Source organism: Malania oleifera, chromosome 4 (assembly GCF_029873635.1).
Source record: "Malania oleifera isolate guangnan ecotype guangnan chromosome 4, ASM2987363v1, whole genome shotgun sequence".
Classification (NCBI taxonomy): Eukaryota; Viridiplantae; Streptophyta; class Magnoliopsida; order Santalales; family Ximeniaceae; genus Malania; species Malania oleifera.
In genome coordinates, this window is record NC_080420.1 from 125,088,235 (window position 1) to 125,110,683 (window position 22,449).

General features: G+C 38.5%; 1 protein-coding gene across 1 annotated transcript; it reads left to right on the forward strand.

Moving 5' to 3' along the window:
- The first annotated feature begins 11,257 nt into the window (after positions 1-11,257).
- On the forward strand, positions 11,258-22,120 carry LOC131152730 (DEAD-box ATP-dependent RNA helicase 3, chloroplastic). The gene is made up of 10 exons (XM_058104570.1): positions 11,258-11,907; positions 12,102-12,235; positions 12,344-12,758; positions 14,042-14,140; positions 14,825-15,049; positions 16,989-17,366; positions 20,744-20,887; positions 20,971-21,066; positions 21,230-21,501; positions 21,638-22,120. Exons 1-10 carry the CDS (start codon positions 11,500-11,502, stop codon positions 21,714-21,716), a joined length of 2,250 nt encoding a protein of 749 aa, XP_057960553.1. The 5' UTR covers positions 11,258-11,499; the 3' UTR covers positions 21,717-22,120.
- The last annotated feature ends 329 nt before the right edge of the window (positions 22,121-22,449 follow it).

The window sequence follows — 22,449 nt, forward strand, 5'->3', positions numbered from 1 at the left end:
TTTAAATAATAAATAAAAAGGGATATGGAAACCGGAAACAGAAGGAGGCAGTCGACTTCGTCGATGAACGCTTCGCGTTTGTCGATGACATTGCACTTTGGAAGGAATAACCGAGGAGAATTATCAGGGTCTCGTCGACGAACACAGGGGATTCGTCGATGAGGAAATACCGAGAGAGGTTTTAAGCAGTTTGAATTTTGTCGACGAGCAGTGGGTTTCATCGAAGAAATTATTAAAGGACTCGTCAACGAGATGACGTGGCTCGTCGACGAATCCAGTCCTATAAATATCAAAAACCCCATATTTTTACTTCAAAATTAAGCAACCTCTCAGACTCTCTCTCCCCCTTTGGCTCCCTCCTCTTCTCCCTTCGATTTCGGGCCGAATTTCCACCAGTTCGAGGATCTAAAGCCACCACGACGTTCTTGGGGAAGTTCTCTCCAAATCTGCCAGAGCGAATCGTTGGTGGAACTTCATTGAAAATCATCCCTGAGTTGAGGTAAGGTTTTTTAAGCCAAATTTGGTCTTACGACAGTTGTAGAAAGTGATATACGCATAGAAATACTAAACTTTAGTTCTGAAAAACGTTGTTTCTAGGGTGTTGAACAGGGAACCCTGCGGGTGCGGGACAGATTTTCTTAGGGGCTTTTCAGGAATTAGGTAAGGGGATAAACTAAACTAGTTATTTTATGAAAATATATTATATTATTAGAACATTTGATTTCTGGAAAATAAATATATTTATATAAGATTTATATTTGGAAAATACTGTTGAAAATAATGGTATGTTGGATATATGAAAAACCTATTTCGTGTGGCATGAGTAGAAATGATAATGAAATACTTTTTTCTGAATATGTGATTATGATACGGATTTTTATAATGGAAAATCGGCGTACAGGACGAGATTTTTATATATGTTTGTTGGCGTACGGGGCGAGCTATGTGTATGATTTGCCGGCGTACGGGCCGAGCTATGGATATGATTTGCCAATGTACGAGTTGTGTTATGTGTATGATTTGCTGGCGTACGGGGCGAGCTATGGAAATGATTTGCTATTGTACGGGCTGTGCCATGATTTGCCGGCGTACGAGCTGAGCTATGGTAAAATGTGATATACCGGTGTACGGGCCTATGATTTTCATGATATACATATATATGCAAAATGATATGGTTTATTTGATAATTAATGATATGAAATATCCATGTATCACAGTTTTAGTATATGTTATATGATATCAGAACTTGGTTGACTTGGTCTAGGCTAACACTTGCATGGTACCGTTGCTATGTGTCCATGGTCTTCATGATCATGATATTTGTGTTAACGCTGCTGTATAGAGTGGTGTGAGATTGGATGGTCGATGTGGTTTTTAAGAAGTGTGTGAGCGCCCTTAGTGTACGGACCAGGTCTAACAGACCCATCAGACTTACAGACTGTACTTTTGACTTGGCAGTGGTCGGCCAACCATTGTCAGGTCCTGCCTTCGGGCCACACAACCCAGTCATGTGGAGGTAATACATGACAACAGTCAGCTAACCTACCAAGAATGTTTTTATATTATTATTATATGAGATGAAATATGTTTATGAAAATACAATATGTTCTGCCATATTTTGATGATATATATGTTTTCCCAGATTTGACAAAACAGTTACTGAATATGTTCTGTATGGTATATGTATAACACGGAATACTCATGTTGCCACACACTAGTATTAGTTTATTTCCCTTACTGAGAGGTATCTCACCCTAAAATTTTATAAACTTTTCAAGAGCCCCAAATAGGAGACCGAGAAAAGCCCCGCTGATTTAGAGCTGTTTGTCTGCCCTCTTTGAAGGGTAAGTTAGTAAGGACAGTTGGATTTTGTGGGAATGTCCCTAGATCTTATTTTGGGATGTATAAATTGAAATACAGTGGTTATAGTGACTCTGGTATTCATGGTAATGTGATGGATGTTTTCATATTTATAATATTGTGATTGTATGTTTCCTGCTGCTTAAGCTTCCGTTATGTGTTCTGATGTATCCCTGGTATCCACGAGTCCAGGTGGATTATGATCTTCTGAGTTGGGATTTGTGATATTAATTTTATAAAAAAAAATGTGGAAATTAAGTAGGTCGTCACACATTAAGTGTTTTGGGTGCAATTTTGGAGGGGGGGGGGATATAATTATACTAAGTTTTCCACCCTACTCACCTATGATGACACCATACATCAATCATCGTGCACAGACACTCCTGAGCAAAATGGTGTGGCAGAAAGAAAACATAGGCACATCATTGAGACAACTCGATCCCTTCTCCTTTCTAGTAATGTTCCCAAAGTTTTCTGGGGAGAAGCAGTTTTTACTGCCACATACTTGATTAATAGAATTCCTACTCCTCTTACTTTTGGAGTCTCTCCTTATGAGAAATTTTATGGCAAGGCTCCAGAGTATTTTCATTTGAGAGTATTTGGTTGCACATGCTTAGTCCTTCGTCCTTATATTGAGTGTTCTAATTTATTTGCACGATCCTCTATGTGTATGTTTCTTGTTGTTATGATCCGGAAACACAAAAACTTATGTTTCTCGTCACGTCACCTTTCTTGAACACATTCTTTTATTCTCTATTCCAACAAGTTCTACCATCTTAAATAAGTCTAACATTGTAAATATTAATCCATTTACTTGTGATATTGATTTAAAATCTTCCCCAATTACTCCCATTTCTTCTACTTGTCCTTTATTTTCTTCTTTAGGTACAAATCCCCCATCCTTTTTGGTGGACTCCTCTTCATCTTCCGATCATGTGGACCCTGCATCTTCTCGTTATTTTTACGCGACTTCGTAAGCCCCCTTCTCATCTTGATTCATATGTTCTTGCGTTTAATTCTTGTTATTCTTCTAGTTTTGCTATTTTTTAAGTTTATCTTCATTCCCATTGTGAGCCTACTTCCTATAAGGAGGCAGCTCTTGACCCTCTTTGGCCACATGTTATAAATGAAGAACTTGCTGCTCTGTATAAGACCAGCACGCGGGAGCTAGTACCTCTTCCTCTTGTTAAAATAGTAGTGGGATGTTGATGAGTTTACAAGATCAAAACTAAGTCTGATAGTTCTGTTGAAAGATATAAGACCTGTTTGGTTGCAAAAGGGTTTACTCAAAAGGTTGGTTTTGATTATGAGGAGACGTTTGCACTAGTTGCTAAGATGGCATATATATATGTACTTTGATTGCAGTAGCTTCTATTAACCAGTGGGACCTCTTACAGTTAGAAGTAAAGAATGCCTTCCTAAACGGGAATCGTAAAGAGGAAGTTTATGTCTCCACCCCTGGGTTCATCATCATCCAAGGGAGGTTTGTCGACTAAGAAAAGCTTTGTATGGTCTTAAACAAGCTCTCAGGGCTTGGTTTGAGAAGTTCTCTGAAGTGCTTGGTTCTTTTGGCTTCTGCTCAAGTGATTATGATTCTTCCTTGTTTACTCGTTCTACATCTGTTGTGCATATTATTCTCCTTATTTATGTATATGATATGATTTTAACTGGAGATGATACAGAGGGGATTGCACAGTTGAAATCAAAGTTGCACCACCACTTTGAAATGAAAGATTTAGGACACCTGAGATACTTTTTTGGCATTGAGGTAGCCTATTCTCCTAAAGGTTGTCTCCTCTCTCAGTCTAAATATGCAGCAGATGTTATTCAAAAAGTACGTCTTACTGATACTCGAACTATAGAAACTCCTCTTGAATTCAATGTACATTATACCTCTTCTGATGGGGTTCCATTAGAGGATACAACTCTATACCATACTATTGTTGACAGTTTGGTTTATCTCTCTATCACTCGACTTAATATTACATACGCAGTTCATATTGTGATTCATTTTGTCTACTTTCCCACTATGACTCATTGGGTTGTTGTTATCCGTATCTTACGTTATATTAAAGGGACATTGTATCAGAGTATATTACTCCCTTCTACATCTACTTTAGAACTTTGTGCTTATTCTGATGCTGATTGTGCTGGAGATCCTACATACCACAAGTCCACAACTAGTTTTTGTATTTTTCTTAGTGATTCTCTCATTTCCTGGAAAAGCAAGAAGCAATCTGTAGTTTCTCGGTCTTCTAATGAAGTTGAGTATCATGTCATGGCTTCAACTATTGTTGAAATAGTTTGGTTACATTGGTTACTTGCTGACATGAGTGTCTTACTTGCTGAACCCACTCCTATGTATTGTGACAACATCAGTGTTATTCAGTTTGTTCACAACTCTATCTTTCATGAACGCATTAAGTATATTGAAATTGATTGTCATCTCACACGTCATCATCTTTGTCTCGGTATAATCTCTCTCCCATTCATTTCCTCTACCATGCAGTTGGCGGACTACTTCATAAAGTCACACACTATTGATCGTTTCCAGTTTCTACTTGGCAAAGTCTTGATGCTTCTCGGTGCGCCATCGTGAGTTTGAGGAAGGAGGTATTTTTGGTTTTGTGCTAGCCTGTGTGCAGCTTCTCTCTCTCTCCCTCTTTGCAATCTCCTTCTCTCTCTCATTTGTATTGAATCTTGATTGTCAACATATTATGAATGTTATTAGTTTTGTAGTGACTAACAATATGTTAGAAAATGAAATTCAAAGCATACTTTGACTTTGGTGAAATTGATTGGTTTTAGGAAGGAGGGGGAGGGGAATGCGAAGGCAAAGTTTGAATACCAAATATAGTTCTCTTGTTTCATTCTGAAGCAAATCAAAAGCTCTTCAATTTGAAGATGAGTGATAAACCACTAACCTTAAAAACGAAGTAATCCTAAAATTATTACTTCTTTCAACAAATCAATTAGTAATATTACTCTTTAAAGCTATTTATATACGACGCAATGGTGCAAAAACTAGTTGGATAGAAAATGAAAAATCTATGAAAATTCAAAATATATGAAATTACATCGACATATGATAACACATAGTTAAAGAGATTGTGAAATTTCAACGGGGTTTAACAAGCAAAATGAAAAGGATTTAATTGAACATTTAAATTTAAGTTTTGAACACATGAAATTTTTATTTTACATAACTATATTAAAGTGTATGTTGGAGTGTCAAGGCTTGAAACAGAATCCAGGCTGTCCATTTCTTTACCCAAATCCAACGGTTGTTTTTTGTTTACTTTTGTTATAGGGGTAGTGATGTAATTGCCTGACATTAATTGTAAATGAATAAAAAAAACCACAGCAGGGGGCAAGAAAAAAGAGTTGGGAGCAGGAGCAGGAGCGCTGGATCTTGGGGGGCGTCTTCGCAACTTCAAGGAAAAACAGCAGCACAGGGGGCTTCAGTTTATTTTTGCAGCAGCGCAGAAGGAGGAAATTAAAGATTTCCTATTTGCAGCTTCAAAACCGAGAGGAGAGGTGTTCTCCTTTTCCCAGCCGCGAGTTCTTCCCAGCAGCAGGAGACTTCCCAGCCGAGCGAGCACCTGCAGAACCGTGAGGCTTCAGCAGTCGCGCGGGAGAGTGAGGCCGCACGGGAGAAGAAGCCGGCAGGAGGAGGTGCGGCGCTGGGTATCTCCAATCTCCAATAGAGATTCACGCACTGGTAAGGGAAGGTAAAGACACATGTAGATTTGATTTCTTGGGAGGGGTTTCTTGTAGGGAAATTAGGGAGAATAATAGGAAGAAACCTAGGGTTATTCGCAGGTGCGAAGGGTAGATTTCTTGGGTTGTTCTTGGGCTGATTTTCAGAAGAAATCGGTAAGATAAGAAAGGGTAAACCAGTGTGTACTTGTATTTATTTTCACCGGTTTTATATAGTATCTCTGGAGGTGAGTTTCTGCCGTGGATGTAGGCCAAGTTTTGGGCCGAACCACGTAAATGTGTTCTTGTGGATTGTGCTTGTGACATGTTTATGCGTTGCTGTATATTATTTGGTGAACGTACATTTTTCTTGATCAGGCTTAGCACACACGCGTCAAAATAAACAGGTTTATGTTTAGGTGTTATTGGGGCTGATTTGGAATTAATTAAAATCTGAAAATAGAATTAGCAATCAGCTGGAATTACACGCAACAAGTGGTATCAGAGCCTGGCTATGTGATGGGGACCGCTAGGTTTGAAATAGAAAAATTTACCGGCAAGAATGACTTTGGTTTATGGAGGATTAAGATGCATGCCATCTTGGTACAGCAGGGGCTTGAGGAGGCTCTTCTTGGAGAAAAGAAGGGAGCATCCACTTCACAAGAGGGGAAACAAGATTTTCCCTCCACCGACAAAATGAAGCCCGAAATTCTTCAAAAGGCACATAGTGCCATTATCTTGTCCTTAGGAGACAAAGTGCTTAGGGAAGTTGCCAATGAGGATACGGCAGCTGGAGTGTGGTCAAAACTAGAGAGTTTGTACATGACAAAATCCCTAGCAAATAGACTCCATAAGAAGACTAGACTCTACACCTTTAGAATGACCCCTGGAACATCGATTGATGAACATTTAGATGAATTTAATAAAATTCTTTTGGATCTTGCTAATATTGATATTAGTATAGATGAAGAAGACCAGGCAATCCTTTTATTGAGTTCTCTTGATTCCACATATGACCATATTAAAGAAACTATGATGTATGGGAGAGAGAGGCTGACTTTAGAAGATGTGCAAGCCGTTTTGCACTCTAGGGAATTGCACACTAAGTTTGAGTCTAAATCAGGGTCAGGGGAAGGGTTAAATGTGAGAGGTAGGTCTGAAAAGAGGAATAAGAAAGGAAAAGACAAGAGGTCTAGATCAAAGTCTAAGAGTAAGGCACTAAAATGTTTTACATGTCACAAGGAAGGACATTTTAGGAGGGACTGCCCTGAGAGGAAAAATGGTGCAAATGTCACCACCTCTGAATCAAAGGGTAAGGCAGCTGTAGTTTTAGATGGGTATGATAGTGCGGAAGTGTTGAATGTCTCGGATAGAGATTCGGGAAAAGAATGGATACTAGACTCAGGATGTACCTTCCACATGTGTCCATTGAAAAACTGGTTTGAGTCCTTTACATGCTTAGAAGGAGGTCATGTTATCCTAGGAAACAATAGGTCATGTAAAATACAGGGTATTGGGACTGTGAGACTTCTAATGCATGATGGGATGGAAAGAGTGTTAAGAGATGTGAGGTACATACCTGAGCTGAAAAGAAATTTGATTTCTCTTGGTATCTTAGATAAGACAGGGTACACGTTTAAGTCTGAAGGAGGTAGCCTAAGAGTTTGTAGAGGTTCACTGGTAGTGATGAAAGGGGTGTTAAAGAATGGGTTGTATACCTTGGTAGGAAAGACAGTGATTGGTGAAGCTTCACCTATCAATCACAGGGTAGAAAATCAAGTTTCCTTGTGGCATAGGAGGCTAGGACATGTTAGCCAACTGGGCCTAAAGGAGCTAGAGAACAGGGGCTTCTTGGAGATAGGAAACTTGAGGAATTGTCATTCTGTGAGGAGTGTGTCTTGGGAAAGTCTACTAGGGTTAGTTTTAAGAAGTCCACTCACACCACGAAACAGACTCTTGATTACATACATTCAGACTTGTGGGGGCCAGCTACGGTTAGTTCTCATGGTGGTTCTAGGTATTTTCTGTCAATTGTAGATGACTTTTCTAGGAAAGTATGGGTTTATATTCTAAAACATAAAAGTGATACTTTTGAAAAGTTTAAAGAATGGAAAACCTTAATAGAAAATCAAGTTGGCAGAAAAGTTAAAACACTGAGAACAGACAATGGATTAGAGTACTTGTCAAATGAATTTTCTGAATTTTGTAAAGCTGAGGGCATAGCTAGACATAGGACTGTTAGGGATACTCCCCAACAGAATGGATTAGCTGAAAGGATGAATAGGACTATTTGGAAAGGGTAAGATGCATGTTAGCCACTTCAGGTCTGCCCAAGACCTTTTGGGCAGAGGCGGTGACCACTGCTGTATACCTTATTAATAGGTGTCCTTCCACAGCCTTACATTACAAAACCCCTCAAGAAATTTGGTCGGGTAAGCCTGCTGATTATCATGGTTTAAAAGTTTTTGGGTGCGTAGCCTATGCCCACATTAGAACTGATAAATTAGAGCCTAGGGCTATTAAATGTATTTTTGTGGGATACCCAGAGGGGGTTAAAGGCTATAAGCTCTAGGTTGTTGAACCTGGAAAACAAAAATGTATTATTAGCAGGGATGTAGTTTTTAATGAAACTACAATGGGGGGAAAACCAGAAAATTCAGATGAAAGTGTTAGACACTCTGATACCAGTGACCCGCAGCTTGAGGTGGAGCAACCCTCCACTTCACATAGCCATTTAGAAACAGATGCTGCACCTTTTGAGGAGCAAAACTCAAAAACGGAAACCTCTGATTTAAGTAAAACTTACCTTCTAGCACGGGATAGGGAGAGGAGGGTCATAAGACCTCCTCAAAGGTATGGGGAAGCTGATATGACAGCGTTTGCTCTTTCTGTTGCTGAAACAGAAATTGAGGTGGAGCCTAGGACTTTTAGAGAGGCCATGGATAGTAAAGAGGCTGAAAAATGGATTCTTGCAATGCAAGAAGAAATGGAGTCTCTAAACAAGAATGAGACATGGGTGATGGTATCTAGACCAGAAAAACAAAAACTCATAGGATCCAAGTGGATCTTTAAGAGGAAAGAGGGAATCCCCGGAGTTGAACCACCTAGGTATAAAGCTAGGTTAGTGGCTAAGGGATTTACTCAAAGGGAAGGGGTAGACTATAATGAAATATTTTCCCCTGTTGTGAGGCATAGTTCTATTAGAATTCTATTATCCTTTGTTGCTGTACATGACTTGCATTTGGAACAACTTGATGTTAAAACTGCTTTCTTGCATGGTACTTTGGAAGAAATAATTTATATGCAACCTCCTGAGGGCTTTGATACGGAAGTGAATAAAAATCATGTATGTTTATTAAAGAAATCTTTATATGGGTTGAAACAGTCACCTAGACAATGGTATAAACGATTTGATTCTTACATGCTTCAAAATGATTTCTGTAGGAGCAATTATGATGGTTGTGTTTATTTTAAACCATGTGATAAATGTCATATATATTTGCTATTATATGTTGATGACATGTTGGTTGCTTGTCAAGACATGGATATGTTAAATCAAGTTAAGTGTATGCTCAAATCTGAATTTGAAATGAAAGACTTAGGACCTGTTAAAAGAATACTTGGTATGGAAATAACTAGAGAAAGGAATAAAAAGCTTCTCTATTTGTCCCAAAAGTCTTATATTTCAAAAGTGTTAAAAAGATTTGGAATGAGTCATGTTAAATCTACTTCTATTCCTATTGCACAGCATGTTAAGTTGTCTAGCAAACAGTCTCCTGAAACTGAAGATGAATCACTGTTTATGAATAGAATACCTTATGCTAGTATGGTTGGTAGTGTAATGTATTCTATGGTATGTTCTACACCTGATCTATCTTATGCTGTAAGTCAAGTGAGTAGATTTATGAGCAAACCTGGAAAACCACATTGGCATGCTTTGAAACAAATTTTTCAATACTTGTCTGGAACAAAACAGCAAGGATTAATATTTGGTAAAAAAGATATGCATTGTGAAATAGGATTAAAAGGATATGTAGATTCTGACTATGCTGGAAATCTAGATACTAGGAAATCTTTGTCTGGTATGGTCTTTTGTTTTTTAGGTAGTGCTATTAGTTGGAAATCTCACATGCAGTCGGTGGTAGCCTTGTCTACCACGGAGGCTGAATATATTGCCATGACTGAAGCCTTTAAGGAGGCTATATGGATAAAAGGACTATGCCTAGAGTTAGGAATGTATAGTGGAGCCGTTACAATTTATTGTGACAATCAAAGCACTATTCATTTGGCTAGGAATCATGTTTATCATGATAGGTCCAAACATATAGATGTTAGGTTGCATTTTGTGAGAGATATTATTTCTAGTGGAGAAATAGAAGTAAGAAAAATTCCAACGGAAGACAATCCTTCGGATATGATGACTAAAGCAGTACCTAAATCCAAGTTTGAACATTGTTCGAACTTGGTTAACCTTGGAAGCTGTTAGTATTTTGTTTTGCAGGAACCGCTATGGGAGATGCTAAGGAGGTGCAAGGGTTACAAGCTTGCCAAGGTGGAGAATTGTTGGAGTGTCAAGGCTTGAAACAGAATCCAGGCTGTCCATTTCTTTACCCAAATCCAACGGCTGTTTTTTGTTTACTTTTGTTATAGGGGTAGTGATGTAATTGCCTGACATTAATTGTAAATGAATAAAAAAACCACAGCAGGGGGCAAGAAAAAAGAGTTGGGAGCAGGAGCAGGAGCGCTGGATCTTGGGGGGCGTCTTCGCAACTTCAAGGAAAAACAGCAGCACAGGGGGCTTCAGTTTATTTTTGCAGCAGCGCAGAAGGAGGAAATTAAAGATTTCCTGTTTGCAGCTTCAAAACCGAGAGGAGAGGTGTTCTCCTTTTCCCAGCCGCGAGTTCTTCCCAGCAGCAGGAGACTTCCCAGCCGAGCGAGCACCTGCAGAACCGTGAGGCTTCAGCAGTCGCGCGGGAGAGTGAGGCCGCACGGGAGAAGAAGCCGGCAGGAGGAGGTGCGGCGCTGGGTATCTCCAATCTCCAATAGAGATTCACGCACTGGTAAGGGAAGGTAAAGACACATGTAGATTTGATTTCTTGGGAGGGGTTTCTTGTAGGGAAATTAGGGAGAATAATAGGAAGAAACCTAGGGTTATTCGCAGGTGCGAAGGGTAGATTTCTTGGGTTGTTCTTGGGCTGATTTTCAGAAGAAATCGGTAAGATAAGAAAGGGTAAACCAGTGTGTACTTGTATTTATTTTCACCGGTTTTATATAGTATCTCTGGAGGTGAGTTTCTGCCGTGGATGTAGGCCAAGTTTTGGGCCGAACCACGTAAATGTGTTCTTGTGGATTGTGCTTGTGACATGTTTATGCGTTGCTGTATATTATTTGGTGAACGTACATTTTTCTTGATCAGGCTTAGCACACACGCGTCAAAATAAACAGGTTTATGTTTAGGTGTTATTGGGGCTGATTTGGAATTAATTAAAATCTGAAAATAGAATTAGCAATCAGCTGGAATTACACGCAACAGTGTAAGATAGACATTTTTATATTTTTTTCACTTCTAATATTTTACTTGGAATTTTAAGAGTTGCTTAAATTGCAACATGTAAATAATTGGCTGCGGTGGAGAATGCCCGTAACTAGTTTAGAAAAAATGCAAAAGATATTTGAAAACACATCGAGGTGGCGGATTGTAGTGCCATACATTCGAACAGGTGACCTTATCGAATATCGAGTTTTAAATCCTGACTTCTCCCTTGGGCTCTCACCCACCGTCCCATCCCCTAAAACCCCCGCCCTCATTCCCCTCTCCACTGTTCGACTTCACTCCACCATCCCATTCGCCGCTGCCTCCCCTTCCCTTTCAGCTTTGCAGTTGTTGAGCGAGCGAGCGAGTGGTCCTCCGATTCAGTTCTCCAAGTTAAGTATTCATCAATGGCTTCGATTCGGGGCGTTTCATGCGCTTGTCACCCCCCGTCTCTCGACTTACGCCGGAGGACAATACTGCCATCCGTTTCCCTGCTCTTCTCCGACAAGAATCGCTCCAGCCCCGGCGGTGAATGCGCCTCAAAAGCTAGACAATTTCCTTTGAGGTGCTTCAGAGCGGGCAGTCCTTCCGCAGTTGCGACCCCCAATTCTGTCTTGAGCGAAGAGGCCTTTAAAGGCCTTGACGCTTTCTCCAAACGCTCTGCGAGTTCGAGCGATGAGGAAGATGTATTCGATGAGACTGAGGCGGCATCTGGAGGCCAAGACGACGAGCTTTCCATTGACAAGCTGGGTTTGCCACAGCAGCTTGTTCAATCTCTGGAGAAACGAGGCATTACTCATCTTTTCCCCATTCAAGTATGTTCCAATGCCAATTCCTGTCTGCTTTGCTTGCAATCTCTGTAATATTTTTTTTCCTTGTTTATAACTCTCACGCTTGTTTAAAAGTTTTTGCATTATTATTCCCAAATAAAAAAAAGAAAAGAAAAAAACAGCCGCTTTTCATCTAATTCAGTCACATAACTTGTTGATCTTGTGCCTTAATAATACAGAGAGCTGTGTTAGTCCCCGCACTAGAAGGCCGGGATCTTATTGCTCGCGCTAAGACTGGGACTGGGAAGACATTGGCCTTTGGGATCCCAATAATTAAGCGCCTTACTGAAGATGAAGATGCTAGCACTGGGAGGTGTGCTTGTTATTAGCTACACCTGCAAACATTTTTTTTTTGTTTTTGTTTTTGTTTTTTAAAGTTTGTTCTATAAACTCCTTGATGTTCCCTCCCCCTGCTTTGAAGGCGTTCTGGACGGCTTCCTAGAGTGTTGGTGTTAGCACCTACGAGGGAGCTAGCGAAGCAAGTAGAGAAAGAAATCAAAGAAACTGCTCCTTCTTTGAGGACTGTTTGTGTCTACGGAGGAGTTTCCTATAACATGCAGCAGAGTGCTCTTACCCGTGGCGTTGATGTGGTGGTTGGAACGCCCGGTAGACTCATTGACCTGGTCAACAGTAACAGCCTCAGATTGGGTGAAGTTGAATATCTGGTTCTCGATGAAGCTGATCAAATGCTTGCTGTTGGATTTGAGGAAGATGTGGAAGTAATTTTAGAAAAACTTCCATCGCAGAGACAAAGCATGTTATTCTCTGCAACCATGCCTGGTTGGGTTAAAAAATTGTCGAGAAAACATTTGGACAATCCTCTTACAATTGATTTGGTAACTTTTATATCTGTTTTTTTTTTTTTAAATCCTCCTCACTCATTCATTCTGCTTGAGTAGGATGTCCATTAGATATTGGGCATGCCTGTTGGTGATGAAGTTTCCATTATGCATCAACCAAGAATACAAGCATATTTAATGCCAGGAGATGTGTTTATGTGCACAACTGTGTTTGTCTCTTAAGTATATAGGTTATCTGATTTATTATTGAACAAGAAACTGAAAAGTCATGTACCCTAACTTCCTGTTCTGCATATTGTCTGCTTGAACTTATAGGGCCTACGGCAACTTAATCAGTGTTACTTCTGTTTAAAGATGGTGGAGTTTAATCTAATATAATGTGGATGGTACCTAAGTTGTCCCTTATGAAGAATCCCATGGATACATTTTGCATTGAAACAAATATTTTAATAGAACATTTCATATGGTCACTATGACTAGCTGGATTGGGATATGATCTGGCCCATTTGTTAAATTGTCTTGACTTGTGATTAATGTTGAACATGCTCTCTTCTTGATAATTCAAGTTGTAATTGTGAAGTGAAGCACTAGGAATGACGAAGTAGGCCTGAAGATTTAAGCAGGAATTTATTTGTAACGTATTTAGATTATAGCCTATACGAATATAAGAAAATCGACTTTTCTTTTTCACGAGGCGCCGTGGCTGTAAGCAAAATTTTTTGAGATTGATTCAAGATGCAATTTTTGGTCATAATCAATTCCTAGGATTTCTTTTTAGTGGTTTTTCCGATTGTTTTGAAAGGTAAGCACAGAATGCTAGGGGTGTGCACAGTTTTGTTGCTTTTTATTTTTTGGCCTGCACTTCTTAGTTAAACCAAACCAATGAGCTTGAATAGCAGAATACTACAAGCCTATACAAACTGAAAATCCTGGGGCCTAGCATCCAAATGCCTATTGTCCTGATCATGTATTAAGTATTGTGTAAATGATGTGTGCTTGCATTATCTGGCATTCTGGTTCGCTCTTGCTAGTTCTGTTCTGTCTGTCTTTGATTTAGGTCATTTTGTTTGTATGTTTCCATTATCCTTTTAGTAGATATATAATATGATATGTAGCTTAGATGCAGCATACCATATGATTTATTGTTGCATCATCAGTTTTATTCACGTCATCTTGGTGGTGATATGCCGTATACTCGCAAGTTTTGGTTGTTGTTTAGTTTTCTATTCGAGATATCATGCCTATATGTTTGTACTTCAGTCTTTTCTTGATTCAATGTTGAACATCCTTATTCCCCCACCCCCGATTTTTATTTGTAGGTTGGTGACCAAGATGAGAAGCTGGCAGAAGGGATCAAACTTTATGCAATGCCAGCCACTGCAACTTCAAAGCGGACCATTCTTAGTGATCTTATCACAGTATGAGTTGGCAATCTTGGACCAATTTCCTTCCTCTTTAAGTGCAATATTATTATCCTTTCTACTTTTGAGGTGTTTTGTTATCATGTTAGCCTGATTTACTTCTTATATCAGGATTTAACAATGCCAGGTTGCATATTCTGTATGAGAAGTTAGATTTCATTTTAAGGAATGCTGATTGTTGAAGCATGGAGAAGCATCTCAGAATGATTTAAATACTTGTTTTCTGGGATCATCATTGCTGTTCTACATGCATTTTTGCATGATTTCTTTTCGTAACACCTTTTGTTTACTTCGTTTCTGCAATTTGATAATTTCACAGGAAGTGCATTACCTGTGTGAATAATGTGTAGATAATAGCAACCCTTTGTCTAGGAAATATGCTTCATTATAAGAATGTACTAATTATGGTTTTAAATTTGTTATAAAAAAAGTATTCGTTTTAACTTTTAACTTTAGCTTTTGTCCTCTATTAGAGTTGATTTCTTCCCCTATTTTGTTTATGGTGAGATGTCTTTGTAGCCTTTAAAACTATAGATCTTCAGTATACTTCCGTACTTTGAACAACCCATTATTGGCTATGACTGATTTTTTAGAATACGCAGTCGACTTTTTATTGATATTAATTATTGAGGGAAATTTGATATTCATTCTAATGGCGGTAAAAATATTCACAACTTTCAGGTCTATGCAAAGGGCGGAAAGACCATTGTTTTTACACAGACAAAACGAGATGCTGATGAGGTCTCAATGGCATTAACAAACAGTATTGCTTCAGAGGCATTACATGGTGATATATCTCAACATCAGAGGGAAAGAACCTTGAACGGTTTTCGGCAAGGAAAATTCACTGTGCTTGTTGCCACTGATGTTGCATCTCGTGGGCTAGACATTCCAAATGTTGATCTAGTGAGTTGATGAAAGCCATGACCCCTTCTTTAATGATGTGGTTTAATGGTTTTTGATATCAAGCACCGCCAAATTCTTAACTAGGTTGGAAAAAAAAAAAAAAAAACTCCATTTAATACATACATATAAATTGTATCAAGAAAAGCCAAAATTGAGGATCTCTCCTTGAAAAATTTTGGGATTGAACATCTTTGTAAAGATAATTGTTAAACTTGAGGTCCAAGTTGGATTAAGGATTAAGAGAAAAAAAAGAAAGGCATCTCTTTGCATTGATTCTTGATTGCAAAGCACAGACAGAATGCATTATCACATGAAGCTGTGAAGTCCCATTGCAGTTTGTTATTTGGAAGACATATATATGCATCATGTTTTGTACTTTATAAAAAAAAAAAAAATTGGTTGATTGCTCACTCATCTAAATAATAGTAAAATATTAACCATTCAAAATCCTAAAACAAATGTATAAGCAAGTTTTGGTTTTGTGTGATGCCCCTTGGAATATGGTGCCTACCTGTAAGATATCTAATTTTTATGCTGAAGCAGATCTGGATTAAAATTTTACTTAAGATCCTGAGATGGGAATCTCAAAAACTGACTAATTTTTTTTAGGGGAATCTTTTGAGCTCCTGTCACTTACCAGCCGAATGTACACATTCCCAGTAATCCCACTTACACTCCTTTGACCAAACATGTCTTTTTTTTTTTTCTATAGCACCAAACATGTCTTTTATATCTCCCTATTTGCGTGTGTGTGAGAAGAGACTGCTGGTTGGAGGCTTGTGCCCAATAGTTCTTTGAATCATTTTGTTTGAGGATAGTTCTCATTCTGTTTGCTATCTATTTTTTGAGAGTTTTGGCTTTACTTTTATTACTTTATCAAGCTGCAATATAAAGGTGAAAATAATTTTTATATTTATTTTTCTTTTTGAAATCCATAATAAGCCAATGCTGTTTTTTTTTTTTCAATAAATTTTATTGGCCTTACAATCCAATCTGAGTTATCACTCTGAATTTAGTGTCCCTTTTGCCTAACCATCACAGCTGAACATTTTATTTGCTTATTACAACCCATTCCCCACAACTGCATGTATTGTTATGTATCAGCTCATGACCCCTTGAATAGCTGCCCTTGTTTGTTTTCGGTCCCTGCATTTACAACATGCTATTTTGAAATGCATAAAAAAATTATGAATATGCAAGTGCGAGATACCATGTGGACTCAATGAGGAACAACTGCATTTCAATTATTGCATACTTACATTGTATAATGGAGCAGAGAAGGAAAAGCATTTCTAGCATCATTTTGTCGTTTGAGAAGTTTTAGAGATGAAATTGAAGTTACAATCTTTGTTCAAGGCATATGAAAATATGTGAGTGTTTTGTTTCAGTTTTAATATAAAAATGATCATGCAACAATGATCATGCAATTTCTAATGCACGCTCCGTATATTTGAAGAATTCATGGCTTATTCAAATTTTTAAATACTTGTTCCAAAATGTTGTTTTCCTTGTGATTTCATGCAAGTTAGTCAATTGCCATTTTATAATTTTGAGGTTGTTGTCTTGGAAGACTCATCTTTGCATCACTTGTCTGTTTCCGGAAAAAAGAATGATTTTGCACCACATGCACTGCATGTGTCTTTTATGTGTTTTTGCTCAGTTAATTAGGTAGTTTTGGGGAGATTTCATTTAGTAATTATAAAGCCCAGACAATGGGTTTATCCTGCTAAATGCTTAGGCATCACTGACATGCACATTAATATTCCCACAAATCTGAAACACTTGTTTGTCAAAAAAAGAGAATTCTATCTTGGATTTTGTGTCGATGTATAAGGCTATTCATTTAAATGCTTTTAAATTTTTTATATGTTTATTTTTCGCTTGTATTTGCAACACATTAAAAAGTTTGCTGGCCACTGGGTCTCATGTTTTTCTTTAGATTATCCACTATGAGCTGCCCAATGATCCAGAAACATTCGTGCATCGCTCTGGTCGTACTGGACGTGCTGGAAAAGAAGGCTCTGCAATTCTGATGTTTACTAGTAGTCAGAGGAGAACAGTTAGATCTCTTGAGCGTGATGTGGGTTGCAAATTTGAGTTTATTAGCCCTCCGGGTGTTGAAGATGTTTTGGAGTCATCAGCTGAGCAAGTTGTTGCTACTCTTCGTGGAGTTCACCCAGAGTCTGTAGAATTTTTCACCCCAACTGCACAAAAATTGATTGAAGAACAAGGAATGGGTGCTCTAGCTGCTGCACTGGCACAGTTGAGTGGTTTCGCGCAACCTCCTTCATCCCGATCACTTATTAGTCATGAGCAGGTAAGTGTTTTGTGTGTTTTTTATCTTTTCTTGTAACTAGCGTGCTTCTAGCTTTTCAGTTGTAAGTGGAGCAGGAAAATCTATTTACACTTAAGCTCCATAGTCCATACCAAAAATGATTTTCCGGTAAATATTTTCCACTGTTTTGAGGAAACTCTGCTCAAGGAAAAGCACTCAGTTTGGTCCATGGAAGAACTTCCACATAGTGGAAAGACTCACTATAACAGAGCAGAAGTTGTTTCTGTTTTCCAGACCCAGTAAGCTTAGTTTCTTTGAAAATAGTTTCTAACCTTCTATCTCAAAAAACAAAAAATTGATCGATTTCCAATAAGTTAAGGCTCCTGCCTATGGTAAAGCTTTGGAAAAAGTGGATGACGTGCATCTTTTTCTCCATTTCTGGAGAGGCTGATGATTGCTTACTGTTTTCGTGTCTGTTTGATATGGGCTACCAATATAATAATTATTTATTAATCCTACTATACATAGCATAGATGTTTTTACAGCAGAGGCATGTCCTTGTCAGATACCAGCATCATGTTGACACATATCTGACTTCCCTTAAACATAGGCATCTAGTATATTCATGCAGCCATTTCTATCATTGGTATGAACCCCAATAGTTGAAACCTTGCGACTAGGTATTACTCTAGTTCTCAGTGTAATCCTCATCAGATCACTCTAATAAATTTGGTAAAGTGAGTAGGAGGTGCTTCTGCTGGATCTGTTCCCCTTTAATTTTTGCTGAGTAAAATATTTAATAAAATTGTAAATATACTTGTTGCAGTTCTAGGTTGCACTCACTTAACAACTGTTGAGACATGGTGTATTTTCATGGGGAGGAGGAAGGGGTGAGGGAGGATAGAGAAGAAAGAAAACTTGTTTGCAGGTTACAATATTCTAATTTATGGGAAATACTGAAGAAAAGAAAATTACAGGCCCCTCAGACATACGTTTTTAGAAAAGATTAACTAATTAAAGCTAGCACATTTGGGTTTAGGACGCAGCAAGCCCTTGATCCTATTCTTTAGAACCTACTTCCAGATAGACTCAATAGAGTCAAATCAATCAATCCAATGGCTGGCCTCCCAGTCTACATCAATTCCCTCCTGTCAAGAAAGACTTTATTTCATCTAGCTGGGGAAAGCACAGAGGAGCTGGTGATGTGCTTCAACGTTGTTAGTGTAATACCCAGAGATGATGATTTGTACTTACTGTTCATGGAGAAGTTGTAGAGATTTTGATATGCAATGTGAGACTTTGTCAGTGGAAGATCTTAGATGACTTTAACTTGTACTCATGGGTCATGAAGAAGGTATAGATATTTTCAGAGCTTGATGCCTCACTATCTTTAAAAGCTTCCTTATTTACACATTCATCTTCAAAATCAAAGTTTTCAAGTAATTAAAACAACAGCAGCCTTTCCGATTCACTCATGTTGTGAAACTCATCCTCGTATGAACTCTTGGGTTGATGTCTTGATGGAGAATCAAAACCATCATCCATCAGCATCATTTCCTTGATCTTTCCTTTCATCATCTAACTCTTTCTTCTAAAGTTCTCTTGACTTCTCTTATTCTTACATTGTTGTGATCTAGCAGTACCCCACCATTTCTTGTACATTTGTCTACGCCAGCCCCTTGACACTGAACATCAGGGAGAAGATTTGCTGTACTGCCATCAAACTTTGCTGGATCATCTTTCAAGATTAGATGATTTCCTCCTCGGTACTTCCTCACATCCTACTTCACAAACCTGTTCAGCAACTTTCTCTCGTTCCCCTACATCTTCCACCCCATTAACTCTTTCACAAGTTTAACTCCCCTTCTGTAGTAGCCCTAGCTGCTTCTGGAAACCTGCTACTGGCTTCTGGAAACCTGCTACTGGGCTTCAATTTAAAAGCTTAACCAAGAATGTTTTTTACTCCAGCCCAACTTCTCCAATCAGCATGCACCTGCCTCATAAAGCTTCTATTTAGCCCATTGGAACAGCAAGCCCAATACTTTCATATGCTACTCCACTCAGACTGGCAACCCCACTTTTTGAAGGCCCATTAATATGATCATTCTATCTTACAACCGTGAAGCCAATCCTTTTTTTAAACCAGGTAATCATGACCTTATTGCATTCCGTATCTGCATGCCAAATAACAGAATCAACTAGTGTGAGTACATTCATTCCTTTCTGCTTTAGAAGGAAAACTCCAGATGAAAACAGTGGTGGTAGTTTGGGGGGCTACAATTCTTGCATGGGTTGCCTCATCTTATCCCATGTCCTAATCAAATTGTATCTTCTCCTTCTAAATATGACCAGTTTAATCAAATATGACTAAATCTGATAGGTTCAGAATTGTGTGAATCGATTGACTCATTAGATTCTCCCTTGGGCGGCCGCAACCACCCCCCCCCCCCCCCAAAAACCACAACTATTTGGCCTTTTCTAGTTCTCTAGTAAGATTCAAATCACGAAAAGTAAGATTCTAACCATTATGGTGGTGACAGTATTTGCAATCAAGGAGTTGAAGTGATGAAACAAGGAGGGATGCTGGTTGAATTTCAGTTGATTTTCTTAAAAAGAAAAGTGCTCGAGTCTTGTAACATATTATGGTGGAATTGGATTGCAGGGACTCTCAGGATGGTGGATGGGAGTGGGAAATGTAAAGGGGAAATGAAGAAGGCAGACTGATGAAGAAGGACAAAATGTTTGAACTGAGAAAGAAAAAGTAGAGAAATATAGAAAAGCTTGAAGGGGAACGTGGAGGGGATCAAAATGCTTTGGTGCCAAATGATGTAATATCAAGAAGAGGAAGGAAAGAGGAGAGAGAAGAAAGGTAGATGAGGGGAAAACCACACTATTACATCATTCAATTTCCAAATAACCATCTTGTTTGGACAGCACGACTAATTATAGAAAAATACTAAAATAAGAAACTTCAAAAATTCCCTAAGTCGCCTATTTGGTATTTACAAGTAATCTCCTACTCCAACAGAAGCCTAGCTAGTTACTTGAACTTAACACACTTGGGTTTGAAAGCCAACAGTCTCTTGAACCTTTTATTTGAAATCAACCTTCAGCCAGTGTCAAATCGGTCCATCCAATGGCTGGTTCCCACCTAACATCTATGTTCAATCATTTCATTATTTTTTAATTGTTTATGCTAAATAAAATTAAGAGTTACATGATTCTTTCTGGTAGGGTTTCTTATGCTCCTTCCATTGAAATTTTTTCTTCTCATTAATAGATTTGTTTTGTAATCCAAAAAGAGAAGAAAAAATTCTGTGCAACATGAATTGTAGCAGTATCTCTGAAAATACTGCTGTTGCGCTCATGATCTCATTCTCTCTGGTTTTGTAGATTTTAACTGTGTATTTGTGTTGCAGGGATGGGTAACATTGCAATTGACACGTGATTCGGGTTATTCCAGAGGCTTCCTGTCTGCTAGATCCGTCACAGGATTTCTTTCTGATGTTTATCCTGCTGCTGCTGATGAAGTTGGGAAAATATATATAATTGCAGATGAAAGGGTGTGTGTTTACAAAATTTATTGTTGGTTTTATTCCATGTTTCTTTAAAAATGTATAACAAGTCATTAACTTGGAAATATCAGGTTCAAGGGGCAGTTTTTGATCTTCCAGAGGAGATCGCAAAAGGGCTACTGAATATGCAAACACCACCTGGAAACACTGTTTCCAAGATTGCTAAGGTTGATTGATGTTGGTTTTTTAATCTTCTGTATGTTGCTTGATGTGGCTATTATTTTCTTTGTGAGAAGTTATTCTATATGTAGCAGATTAATCTTTTTTTTTTTTTTGTGCACAATATTGAACGAGTGATGATTAACTGACATTTTTTTCTGTGTTTAACAGTTGCCTCCTCTACAAGATGATGGGCCTCCTAGTGACTACTACGGTAGGTTTTCTAACAGGGAGCGAAGTTCTCGAGGGGGTTCTAGGGAACGTAGGGGTTTCAGATCGTCATCACGGGGTTGGGGGCGTGGCCAGGACTCCGACGATGATGATATGTTCAGGCGTGGTGGTCGGAGTCAGAGTTGGTCACAGAATTCAAGAGGTGGCAGTAATGACTGGCTAATTGGTGGTAGAAGAACAAGCAGGACATCATCCTTTGGAAGTCGGAACAGGTATTGTTGCTCTTCATATGTTAAATAAGCAGAAGGATCCCCTATTTGCCCCGAAACAGAAAGATGATGATTGAGGAAAAAGAAAACATTTAGCCATTGAATGCTGACCCATCATTTTTGGCACTTTGCATGGCAGAAACTTCGGAGGTTCATGTTTTAACTGTGGGCAGTCGGGGCACAGGGCATCTGAATGCCCCAATAAGCAGGACTACTAATGTTGGCTGTGCTACTTTCTCGTTTGCCACCATGAATAGATCTGTGCTGCCACTGCGAGGATCTGTGTAGAACTGCTCTGTTTCCTATTCCTAGCACAGTTTGTTCCAGAGGTTCATTTCAACGCTTCAAGACGAACTAACAAACAAGCACACTGGTACTGCTCCTGAACAAAAAAAAAAAAAAGGCAGGAAAAATTATCTGGCTTAACTATAATGTTGTCTTTGATAGTTTTAGCTATGTCATTTATGGAAAATTATCACTTTTTTTTAAAAAAAATCTTGAAATTTTATTCAGCTAAGCGACCATATGCTTGAGCAATGGTGATTTTGTAGGATCAAGCATTGTACGGGATTTGGGCATATTATTATTTATTTCTTGCGTGAACTTTTTTGGGAGGTGAAAATCGTTCAATTGTTTCCATATTTATTTATATCAATTTGAAGGATGAAATATTATATTAATTAGAAAAGCAGCAAAATGATTTGAACTTGCCAGCTGGTAGGAATAAGGAAAATTTAACAGATTTAGTTGGGCAGTTTAGACGGATGTCTTAATATTTTGAAAACTGGATAGCCAAAGCAAATTGGATGCTCAATTGGTTTTTCTTTGCTAGTGGGTATACTTGTGATCTCCATCTCAAAATGGACTCCATGTTTCATGTCTAATATGCAAGAATAGAAATTCGTTGTCTATATTTACACGTGCTCATTTTGCTCTTCAAAGAAAATCGTT